Raw genomic sequence first — 12,863 nt, 5'->3', positions numbered from 1 at the left:
TGAAAGGTGTATTTATGGTTCAATAGGGTTTGCTAAACTACCCACAACCCCGAGTGCACTTTAATGAAATATGCTGCCACCTAGAGGACAAATCAGGGAGTACAGATATGAAACCTAAGTTGGACTTTGTATCTAAATAAACTTTACGTTATAAAATATTGAGGATCAAGACGATATTTGCTTCACAGTGTAGTGAGATAACACACAAATAATGAGGCAGATATCTGTATGTTTAATAACCTTTTTTAATGTTGTCCAGTTCAGATACACAACATACAGTGTGTAGTAGCCTGTATAGGAAATAGAAATATGAATTTAATTCTTTAGACCCGTTACGGTCGTACAGTCCCCTTATCTCAAGCCTTTTAACGTTGCTGAAATTCAACAAAATGAAACTCAACAGGTGCAAGTCTTTTTTGGCGACCAAGCATTAATACTCAACAGTTGTTTTTTCCGTGTTTTTCTTCTTTATTTTTTAAATCCTCTATAATACATAGGCAATCAAGACAAAAAATATCACCATATGCGTCTGGTGAGAATGTGCTATATGTCTGTTAGTTGCCAGTAGAATCCCCTTTCTCCGGTTATTTTGTAGAAAAATATGAACTGTTTAAAGTCTCTACTTTGAAATATATGCAGCTCAAATTCACAACAAAGAGATAAACCAAAACTCTGGAATCCCACCCCAGCCCGAATCTCAAATGGTTTGGGTAACGTTACACTTCTAAGAACTTACAACCAGGTAAGAGAAACAACAATCCCACAGTGTCATTTAGTTCACTGAAGCGTTAGAAAAAACCCCAGGAGAAAAACTCAAACAGCAGGCCCCTCGAAAGAAAATGGTGCTGACTCGAGCGATTTATGTCCTAAAGCCTCTTACCAGGAACTAAAATGGGCTTCTACGTGTAACCCGTGAAGGCTAGTTTTCAGCCTATTGATGGTAATGAAACTTCTTTCATTTAGGCCCAGTCCCAATTCTAACCCTTACCCCTACACTTTCCCCTACCCCTCCGTTTGGCGCGTTCACGTGAAGGGGTGTCTCAATTCTCTTTTGGTTGGAGGGGTAGGGGTAAGGGCCAGATAGCCCTTCAAACGAAGATTTTTCGGGACCTCACTTCAAACGAAGGGCTAAGAGAAATTTCCAACATGGCTGCTCACTCGAGCAAGCAGACCAATAAATGTAAGTAATTTTTGCCATTAATAAGGATTTTTATGACAATTTTTCATTTTATGTATGTTACATTCAATCTTGTGTTTGTATTTACGGTGATGTTCTTTTAACGTTTGCAAAAAAATTCACTGAAGTTTGCTAGCGGACAGCACTGATTGCACGATATTAGAAAAGATATTTTTATGTCATATACCCGGTGCATCGGCGCATGTCCTCTGACGTAACGTTAGGAGCTAGCAACGACGTATGATGACGTATACCAGTGTAGTAGTGGTGTCCCATTTCTTAGCGGAAAATTTGTAACCCTTCCCCTTGCCACTTTGTTTCAAGGGGCAAGGGGAAGGGGCGAGGGGTAGGCGAAGGGGTAGAAAATAGAATTGGGATTGGGCCTTAATGTTCCCGTTTTTATTTTTTGCTACAACCTTTTCTCACTTTGTCCCCCAAATGATTTCAACTTCAATTTATTTAAAACGTCATATACAGCCTGCAACTCTTTTGTCCACTATGTTGTCTCTAGAGACTAAAGCACATCGGGTTTTGCAGCAAATTTGAATTCCAAATGCAAGTATTTCCATAAAACGCACTCATTTTTGACTTGAATCTCCTCTAATGCGAATTTATTTTAGTCTCATTTCCCTCAACATTCATTACAACTGAATGTCTTTTGAAACACTGTCAAAAAAAACCTTTAATACCTTTAAAATCAAAAGAGCGAATTGGCGTCTAATACAGGATTTCAGAATTGACTGGAGAGATGCGATTGGCTAAATGAGCTTGCACCTGTTTTTACAGTGGATGCGATTGACCGTGAGCCCAACAATAAACAAAATATTTACAAAGACCATGTCAGCTCTTACATTTATAAAAATGTACATTTTGCATCTTGTTTTTTTTTTGTCAGTACTGAACGTCTGGCATGACAGAAAGTGGTATTTTGTGGTCATCCTTCCACTGACAGAAACGTCAAAACGAGACAAAACAAACCAAACGGATGGAGAAAATGAGCTCGATATGCACAGTCGCCTTAGTGTGTGCGTATAATAAATGTTTATTTAAGTGGTGTGAGGGATGACGCCTCTTCCACTGTAGGGCTCTGCCAGCCGCGCAGTGTTCCAGATCATGTCCGTGTTATACGCTTAAACTTTTCCGACCAAACCTAAGTTCCAGAAGCTTTTCAGTATCAAGACCTCTTGTTCAGAGACCCATCTGTCCCGTTACAAGCTTACATTATATTCATACACACGCACTTGCACGCGCACACTCGAACCTTGCTTTCCCAGATCGTTCTCAGCACCCTGAAAGAGAGATTTCAGAAAAAATACGTAAAGAGGTGAGAGGCTGAATCTGCAGGTCTGGTGACAAGGCATATCACAAGATGTCCGCCTAATGACAAGTGAGTTCAAACTCAGAATGTTCTGGATAGGTTGCGAGCTCTCTTGGGCTCTGGATAGGAGACAGGGAGAGACTCCAGCTGTGCGGAGACGCAGGTGTTGATCCCGTCAGACTGGACGTTCGGCGGAGTCAGAGTCTTTACGGAGAGACAGTGCACCACAGTGACCATTCCTTAACTCAGTGATACTACAGAGGAATACACGAGCAGAGAGAAAAATTGGGGTATAAGAAGGACAGGAGGGGGATCTGATCAGTCCGGGAGCTTCTGTATTTATAAATAAAAAAAAAGAAAGGAACTATTTATTCTCTTTATTATCGTCAGTTTTCATTGCCATTATGAGCATGTATCTACAGAGAAAAAAAAATCCCCCTTTAAGTGCACAAAATAAAAAGAAAGAGTGGTAAAAAGAGATGTTCCAGAAAAAGACAACAGTTAAAGACAAAGAAAGATGAGTCTTAAATCTTGCATGTGGATTTAAACTCAGTTGTCCAGGTTTTTATAAAAAACAAAACAAATCATGCAAATGTCCCAAAGCGTAAGAAATAAATGTAAGATTCCTATATCTTTACTTTTTATATAGATATAAACATATAGTATTTTTCATTTCTCCCCATAGGCAAACAACAGTGCAAAACGAAAGGCAAAAATAAATCAAAAAGCAGAAAAAAAAGAGGGAACAAAGAAAAGAAAAACAAATTTGGCACTTTTCCCCTCGATTCTCTAAATTCCTTGATCAGATCCAGTTCAGGCGATTCTTTCCACGTCTGTCCACGAGACTGCGTCTGACAGGACGATGATCACAGTACTTGGCACAAGAATGCTGGTAAAAATTAGATAGTAGAATCTTTTCTCATTCATAGCCTTATAAGGTTATCAATAATACATATTGTACACATACGTTTTCTTGATTTACAAAACAGTCCAAAGTAGGAAAAACTGTTCTTTTTTGGGGACTAGAAACAGCTACAGCGGAGAAGTCGGGGAGAAGATAAGAAAAAGAAAGATGGCAATGGAACGTGGGAAAAAAATGAGGGAGAAAAATGAAGCTCAGTAATGTAATAGCTGCTGTATCGAGTGCGGAAAATGGCCCACGCTTTCTCCTCACGTAACTTTCATCAATGCTCAATCCAAGAACGGTAATGAAAAGAAAAAAGACAGAAAGAGAGAGAAAGACAGTGTAGTGGGTGAGGATACGAGTTAAAAAGAATGCAAGTGGTGTGTTGGATGTTATCCGTGTAAAGCACCACTCTTATTAGGTCTGTGTTCCTATGGTTCAGGGGTCTGGTCCCCTCAGAGGGTCTACTATACTCGTGTGGTGGAGTGTTGGTGGGGCAGGGCGTTGTTGCTGTGCCCCGCACTTGGTGCCGGGGCAGGGGGGTATGTGTTGAAGGCATGAAGAGGCTGCATGCCAGTGATGGTGCTGGGGATCATAGAAAGCGTGTTAGTCGTCATGAGTGGCACGTCCTCGGGTGCCCGTCGCAGCGCCAGAGTGTAATCCGGCGGGCACACGGGTGGTCTCAGGGGATCCAGGTCGCCATGGAGACCACGTGGGGGAAGGGGCGTTCCGTGGTCGAGCTCCACCCTCTGTTGCTTCATCTGCAAGGACATTAGTTCCTCCTCCTGGCTGAGCGCCAGGTCATTATGGGGCGGGGCTCCCACCATGCCCACACCTGGCCCCGCCCCACGTTGGGGCGAGAGGCGGCGGTGGCGCCGTTGAAGCAGCTCATGACGTTTGTCGCGTTTGTAGTACAATGCGGCGAACGCCAGCACGTTCAGGAAGAGTAGCGACGCACCGACAGCCACCGTCACGCTTAACTCTGTCGAATAGTCTCGTGTTTCGTCCGGGAAGGGGGAGAAGCGAGGGCGCTCCGAACCATCTGGGTCGGGATCGGGCGAGTAGGTAGAGACCGTGGGGTGGCGGGTGGAACGTGGGCCGGGGGGAAGTCGTGTGGTTGAGTCGATGATCTCTTTATGCAGGGTGTGAAGGTGAGGCACCAGCTCCAGCCAGAACGCCACCTTGTTGGCACGGTAATTGTCACGGATGCGAGGCTTCAGCCCGATGTGCAAGTACTGCTTGTCTTTAGGGCTGAACTTGGTCCAGATCACCTCTTCAAAGCGATTCGGTTTGGTATGGATGAACTTAGTATCCTGTGGCACAGGAATGTTGGGATCACTAGAAAAAAAATCCCCAGAGAGATTGTGAATTTGTATTCTGTTTTTTAAAAGCCTTTTATAAAGATTTGTGTTTCTTTTTTTAAACTGTTTAAAATAACAGAGAATCTATATAAAGGTCGCTTACCCACTCTTGGCAAAGTTGGTCCAGTAGGTCATCACCACGGCACTGAGCATGACATCATTCTTGGAAAAGTTGCAAGGAAACAGATCCGTGGCGCCCACCATGGGAACGCCGAATACGTACGGGATCTCATCGCCGTGGGCTGCATCTGCCCACTCGGGTCGTGCCTCCGTCTGGCAATGGTGATGGAAGGTGTAAAAATAAACAGGTGACTGAAACTCAGCATGCAGCTTTGCTGTGGCCACCGCCGGCGCCACCCACTGGTGGTCAGTGAAAAGCGCAAGTAGAGTTTTACGCCGCATGTCACCGTTATCTCGGTCAGCCCAGTCTGTGTACATGAACTTTATGGTCTCCCGAAGTATGTCTTTACCTAAATAAAGAACAGAGAGAGAGAGAGAGAGAGAAAGAGGATGGATGTTTTAGATCTGGTTGTCACACTAAGCAGGGCGCCTTGTCTCAATACAGGATAAGAAGGTGAGCACACAAGGTGAGGGGTAAAATTAGACCCATTACCTCGAACAACCATGAAAGAAACCCAAAAATCATCATTTAATCACCCTCAAGTTCAAAATCTGTATAAAAGTCTTTGTTCCGATGAACACAAAGAAAGATATTTGGAAGAATGCTAGTAACCAAACAGTTCTTGGCCACCATTGACTACCATAGTACGAAAAATTACAATGGTAATTAATACATTCTTCAAAATATATTCGCGTTCAACAGAACAAAGAAATTCCCAAAGCAATTTTTCCTACTATGATAGTCAATGGTGGCCAAGAACTGTTTGTGTACCCCCTGACCCTATCATCAAAGAATCAAAACCAAAGAATCAAAAATATAAAAATTAAGATATTAATAAAAAATAGTTTTTGTAACATTTCAATGTTTAAAATAATTCCTTTTAGTTTGTTTAACGTTTTTTAAGTGAACTTATATATTAATGTTATAGGAGTATAATATGGTACCAGAGCAACTTTAAGAAAGATTCATTAAAATGAACTGAATCGCAAGAGTCATTTGTTTGCGAATCACACTACTCATTGCAAAAACAACTTCAAAAGGATCTGTTGTCTTGAATCTATTCATATTATCTCATCACATTCAAGTCAGACTGTATATCTCCAGTATAGAATAATTTCTTATTTTATCGCGCTTGAGATTCATAAGCGCTAGTTTGAGTCTGTACGTGTGCGTCTGGGAAACTCACCGACTGGATATCCGTACAGGTTGTCCACAAAGTTGGATATGGTGTAATCGAATGAAGCTGCAGAAATTCCATCATCACCCTCACTGTCATCCACAAACTTCAGCCCTTCGCCCTGATTCACCCCCAGCAGGATGTCGTAGTTGAGGAACTCCCCCTGCGGACATTACACAAATGTCACCCACAGCACTCACTCTCGCTCATGAACTGTCATGATTTTATTCTAGGAGCTTCTGAGCATTATAAACAAAGCAACCTTTCTAACAGCTCACCTGCTGCATGAGGATTTCTGGGTCGTCGGGAACCACGTCTCCGTCCAGCACAGGTCCGAATGCGATGTGGTAGCGTGCAGGTTGGATGTCCTGTTCCACCAGCTCCCTGTAACTCTTTCTCCGCAGACATTCCACCAGATCGGCAGTGTCGCTGTAGCTGCAGCCCACCTTCTTGGCCAGGATCTTGGTGTACATCAGCGGCCGGTAGTTTACAGACCAGCTGGATATGGCCGAGCCACTCTGAGCAATAGCCCTCTGGAACAGACCTGAAATCACAGAGGGTTAAAAGAAGAAAACAAATTAAGTTACAGACCTCATGTCGTTACAAACCTGTAAGAAGTCTGCAAATCACGAAATAAGACATTTTGAAGAATGTTGGAAACCAAACAACACTGGACCTCATTGGCCTCTATTGCATGGACACGAAACCACTGAGACATTTTTTTAAATATCTTCTTTTGCGTTCCACAGACGATAACAGGTTTTGAATGACATGAGAGTGAATAAATGATGACAGAATTTTTATTTTTGGGTGGACTATTTTTTAAGGTCCTTGTGGTTAACTGGTGAATATTCACAATATATTTGCAATTAAGGAACATTGTGAATATTATGATTGATTTTTTTTAAGTCATTACATTTTGCAAAGAGTGTGTCATTAGACTAATTGCAATTTCTTGTTCTCAAGTGACTCACAAGTATCAGAGCGTTAAGACAAAGATGCTTGAATAATCCTTTTTTCGATTTCAGAAGCAAAAATGAAGTTGAGGGACGTTCTGAATGTATTTTTTAAAAAACATTTAAATTGAATTCATAGTTTAAATATTGATTTACAATTGATTCATTAATTCATTAATTGGGTCATATTTCTTTCAGAAATGCCCTTCGCCTTCGTTCATTTTTCATGAACATCTGAAATTCCTTTTTTAATGCTTCTGAGTACCAATTCAAACTCTATGACCAAAATTCTGATTTCTCATGATATGTCAAACATCCTATGGGGTCTCAAGGTGACTTTAAATTAATTGAAGACAAAACAAAGGATTTAAGTAAGCTAAAATATTATTGAATTTAAAATATAATTGATATAAAAATATAAGGTAATTTACAGTATATATTGGTATAATAATAAAGGCAAAAATATAGTTTGAGACAATCAACAATGTTTTTATTCATTTTTTTCTATGTACGCTTTTAATTGTTTTTTTCAATATTGTTTTTATTATTTATAAGTGGGGTTTTTATCATTTTTATAACTTGGGGTTCTTTCTATGTTTTATCATATATCTATAAAATTATGTTATAAATACAAAATATTGTGAAATCCAACTTACCGTATAAAAATATTATACATTACTTATTTTGAACATATAAAAAATATAAAAAATGTTTAAATCCACTGGTCTAGATCTCATTTCAGTCAGAGAAAGTATTAGTTGGTAAAAGCCTAATATAGTGCAAGCTTGCACAGTCAAAAGATTGTGCTGGCGTTCAGCAATGTGTGACCTGTAACAGCATGAGCCAGCAGTCAGAAGCTTGCTTTAATAAGCGCTGTAAATACAGCAGGTTGAAACTCCGAAAATCTGATTCATTACTTGAGTAAAAGTGATTCAAAGTGAGCTCAGCAGTACACAGACCAGCTCAGAATAACCGTGTGGAAAGCATCTTGGGTTTCAGCACCCTGCTGCACCGTTATGTAAAGTGTCCCACTGTTTCATCTGCAAATTCTGTTATTAATTATTAAAACGTTCCCCCTCCCCCCAGACATACACACACGAGCGCGTGCACACACCAATACAAGACCCCCCAGCTGCAGTTCCCTATGAAATCAATTAAGAATCCGCTCAGCTGCAGTCCAACACTTCAGCATCACACACCAGTTATACATGTTGCTTATTATGAATCTGTCTCACATCGCTCCATTTTTATCTCACAGTTCTCATTATAAACAGCATCGCATGTGTGATCTTATGATAGAGACGTAAATCAGTCTCACACACGGATGCGCACAAACACACCCACGCAGTGCCAAAAACTTGACGCACTTACACAGTCACGTACTAAATCAGTGGTTTAAAAATATCCAGCATAAAAACGAGTTCTTTGAGAAACGTCTGATTTTGTGTTTGACATAAAAACTAAAATATTTCTGTGATAATGACAGTAATGAGAGCAGAGGCTCAGACCTTCAGAGTGATGGGACAGGATGAGAAGGTTGACGCACGAAGCTCCGGCGCCGGATCCAAATATGGTGATTCTCTCTGGGTCTCCTCCAAAGTGGCCGATGTTCTCATTGAGCCAGCGCAGAGCCTGAATCTGGTCCAGCAGCCCATAATTCCCCTTAGCAGACTGATCTCCAGTGCTCAGAAAACCTGCAAAGAGCGAGAGAGTTAGACCGGAGATAACAGACGGAGTGGACCAACGGTATAAAAAGACCACAATCAATATGTTGTACAAGATGAAGCGCTCTCAGGCCGTGAAGAGCAAAGTACATTTGTAAAATGAAAGGAAGTGAGGCAGAGGATTAAGGCTTTAATTAGACGTCTTAACTTCCTGTTCCTATTAGGAATGAGTCTTATTAAAGGTTTAGAACAAAGTTGTTTTTGTGGATGGTATTAGTCATCTGGTAAAGACTGTTCTTCCAACACAAAGGTTATAAGTTATGCAAGTCCAAGGGCACATATTTACTGAAATTGTAATTTAAAGGAGCAATGTGGAATGTTAGCGCCATCTACTGGCGAGGTTGCAAAATGCAACTAACAGCACACTCCACGGCTCATCCCTCCCTTTCGAAGCACTATGGTGGCTGACACAGGACAAAGATGTCATCATATCGTCTTTGCCAAAGGAGATAACGTATTTATGAAACGCACTCTGTAGAGCAGTTTGTCCGTTTAGGGCTACTGTAGAATTCCATGTAAGGGGTATGTTGATAGAAATAGCTCACTCTAGGGTAATAAAAACATAACGCTTCACTACGTAAGGTATTTATATAGTTGTGTATATTATATTGCATTTCTGTCAAAAAATGACTCACAGCACCTTTAAAATGCATAAAAATAGCAGGCAAATGTATTGCCATGGTCATGCATGACATAGTTTGTTTACTCTTGTTATCTGCAGTATAAATGCTGCACACTGTATTTAGCACATTATATAGTCTCACTGTTTCCGAAAGAACCTTTTAAGCAAACGATACAATGACTAAACCCTTTGGCCTACATACTGTTCATGAACATGACTCAGAGAGTCACTCGCTGGTGTAATAATGTAGCCTACAGCAAGGGTGACTGAACGAATCAATGAATGAATCATGATGAGTTTTTCGATTCAATGCGATGAATCAAAGCCTCCGCTTTCATGAATCAACAAACAGTTGCCCTAAAACATACGCGCCTTTAATCACAGCACAATGAAAGCATCAGCGGAGCATATTTTCGTCTGTAACACTCAGCACACTGAACCTCAGGGGTGGTGGGGTGGATGCATTAACTGTTATCATTGCTGGCAGGAGCAGCTTTGTTATCATCTTGTCATCTTGTCTTAACGGCGAATCTGGACGATTAGCTAGTTTAGACACTTGGGCCATTCTTTACTGTTCCTGTACATGTATACAGATCAAATGTATAGCCTAAATGCGCCGAAAGATGATTGGTTAAAGGGATAGTTCACCCAAAAATGAAAATTCTGTCATCATTCTCACTCTCTTGTCATTTCAAACCTGTATGACATTCTTTCTTCCGCAGAACACAAAAGAAGATATTTTGAAGAATGTTGATAAACAAACAATGGCGGTACCCATTCACTTCTATTGTATGGACACAAACCAATGTAAGTCAATGGGTATCGTCGTTGTTTGGTTACCACATTCTTCAAAATACCTTCTCGTGTTCTGCAGAAGAAAAAAGTCATACAGGTTTGAAATGACATGAGGGTGAGTAAATGACGAAATTTTCATTTTGGGGTGAACTTTAACTTAAAGGGCCTTCCGAAGGCATAAATATAAATGTAATATAAATGTGTAGCAAAAGCAATTTATAAAATACAGTTAAACAACCATGAATTATATTTATAACCCATCATGTTCTATTTAATTTCATTAAAAAAAGAAAAGAGAGGTATCACATTAAGCATTTTGTGTTCCACAGAATAAAAAACAGGTTTGAGATGAGTTTTCCTTTTTGGTGAACTGTCCCTTTAAGAACTCACACACATACTTAAAAGCCGAACCCATATGCCATTATATTCATGTATGAATATGTGGTAAAGCTCATTAAAACAGGGCGTATAAAGCTCTGGAGTCACTGTGTAAATGGGAACTAAAGCGCTTACGTAAGACCTTCTGTTTTACACTTCTAACTGAACCGATGTTTTAGCACCCAAAGCCTTCAAATGTTAAAAGAAACACATTCTGCATGTCTAAAAAAGCACTCTTGAGGTGAAGATATGTTCTTCAGAATATAAAAAAAAGTGACAAATTATAATATAATATAAAATAGTCCCCTTACTTGAAAGCCGCATGTCCTCAGACCCAATATCTAACATGCAGTGAACAAGATAAAGTCTGTGTATGTGCAGAAAAAGAGCACGTCAAAGAAACCAAGATGGATGAATCAAAAAAAGACAAACTGCCGTGTTATTTTTTTTCAGAAGTCAGGCGTGTGAGGCAAGGCAACAAATGACAACATACAGCACATCATATTACAAACAACCCACAATACTAAAACAGATCAAACACGCATCGTGCTACATGTAAAACCTTCTCCTCGTATCATACGCTAACATGAAGTTATTTTAAATGTTTGTTACAGATGTTAAAACCGGGTTGTGACGTCTGTAACATTCACATGACAATAATAACATTGTGCTGAAGGATATAGGGGATGCGCTGCCAGAAGCAGCATTCATGACTGAGGGCAGCACAGTTGCAATATGTTAATTTTGAAGTTTTAGGAAAGTACAAAACAGACCAAAAAGTGCTCTACATCGCCTAAATGGAATTTACCAGGCCAAGTACAAAGAATATATGCTAAGTCACATTGTAAGCTTGAGCCTCAGAAGTCAAGGACAACCCCTAGAAAACGACATACATTACATATTCATCAAATTGCAAGATCAGGCCACCACAGGCAAGTCCCTAAAGAGGAGTGAAGTCACCCAGTGCATTACAAATACAACTGTAGTGCAAATTAGTAGAGAAGTGTGGACGTGAGGTCTTTTTTTAGTAGTTTCAAGTTAGGTGAGGGTAAATCCTGGAGGGGGTAAACCTTAAAAATGTTCGGAATGTTTGGAATTATGGCAGTATGCAAATATAACGCATGCATGAAATACCCAGTTGACCAGCTACACTTATTAAAATATACTAGCGCATACTGTGCTTGGCACCCACAATGCAATGCAATGACCTTCCATTTCCATAACAACGTGTGTAACTAGATTTTTTTCTTTACTTATTATTTAATAAGACTTACAAAAGATACAGCTTTGTAAAAATAAATAGACAGAAACTTGGCTTACTGTTTAATTCAATTGCAATAATGCAAATCAATGCAATGCAATTCGATTCTATTTGATTCAATGCGCTGCGATTTAATTAGATGAGATGAAATTCACACAATTAAATGCGATTCGATTCGACTCAATTTAAGGCTAAAATTCACTACAAGACTTTTGCTCAGATTTTGCCCAGATTTTCAGTCTGGACTTGGACAGTCTGTGCCAGTATACAGATTTGATCAGTTAGTGTGTTTCTATCTGAAACTTTCAAAAAGTCTGCAAGTGTATGATGTTTAGTTTAAAAAAGGATTTTAAAATTCTTGTAGTGTATTCCAGCCATTAATAGCATTTTTCACAACTCTGCATTGGCTCTGTACATCAGTACTTGAAATATGTATGTATATATCAAAACCACATACCGCATATAATTTAAGACTGAGACATTTAGTCAAACTGTCTCCCATACTATTTTTAGAAAACAGAAACTTAATTGTGTAGTAAACTAGTATTCCTTGCCTCTGTAGCACAATCATTGGCTAAAAGAGTGATTAATGGGAGAACAGTGTTGAAGAATTGGTTGCTGTGATTGTGAGGGCAGGTCTCTAGATCGGACTGCCTTCATATTAACCTTCTTCTGTAGAGCTGTTTGCTGCTGTTGCCTGGCAACCAGCCATTTCTTCCTTCAGAGGGATGTGTTTTGCGACCGTAAAGACGCAACGTTGCAAAAATGCAGTGATTATCTTAAACAACGGGTTGCGTGCACATGTGCTCAGAAATATCATATTACAATTTAGGAAAATGATCATTCAAACGTCGAACCCCGCCTCAGCCTAAGTTTCTCTGTAAGCCGTGTGCCGAGTTGAATCTCCTGCAGACTTTGATGCTGAGACTAGCAGTTTGGGGCTGGACTCATGCATATGCACCACTCCAGTGAACGGCAGAGAGAGAGAGAGAGAAAGAAATTGAAAATTGAGAGAGAGAGAGAGAGAGAGAGAGAGAGAGAGAGAGAGAGAGAGAGAGAGAGAGAGAGA

The 12,863-nt window shown here is 40.1% G+C and overlaps 1 protein-coding gene across 3 annotated transcripts in view; it reads right to left on the bottom strand.

The window, feature by feature from the left end:
- Positions 1-227: 227 nt before the first annotated feature.
- nlgn2b (neuroligin 2b) overlaps positions 228-12,863 on the bottom strand; it is a 76,299-nt gene continuing 63,663 nt past the window's right edge. For all 3 annotated transcript variants that reach the window (XM_057321128.1, XM_057321127.1, XM_057321129.1), the window contains 5 exons: positions 8,523-8,708; positions 6,337-6,602; positions 6,068-6,221; positions 4,864-5,230; positions 228-4,737 (listed from right to left, as the gene is read on the bottom strand). In XM_057321128.1, the coding sequence (XP_057177111.1) occupies positions 3,867-4,737; positions 4,864-5,230; positions 6,068-6,221; positions 6,337-6,602; positions 8,523-8,708 (1,844 nt within the window). In that variant the 3' untranslated portion in view covers positions 228-3,866. The remainder of the gene's footprint in view (positions 4,738-4,863; positions 5,231-6,067; positions 6,222-6,336; positions 6,603-8,522; positions 8,709-12,863) is intronic.

Source organism: Triplophysa rosa, linkage group LG22 (genome assembly GCF_024868665.1).
Source record: "Triplophysa rosa linkage group LG22, Trosa_1v2, whole genome shotgun sequence".
NCBI lineage: Eukaryota > Metazoa > Chordata > Actinopteri > Cypriniformes > Nemacheilidae > Triplophysa > Triplophysa rosa.
This window is presented reverse-complemented; position numbering and strand designations above follow the sequence as displayed.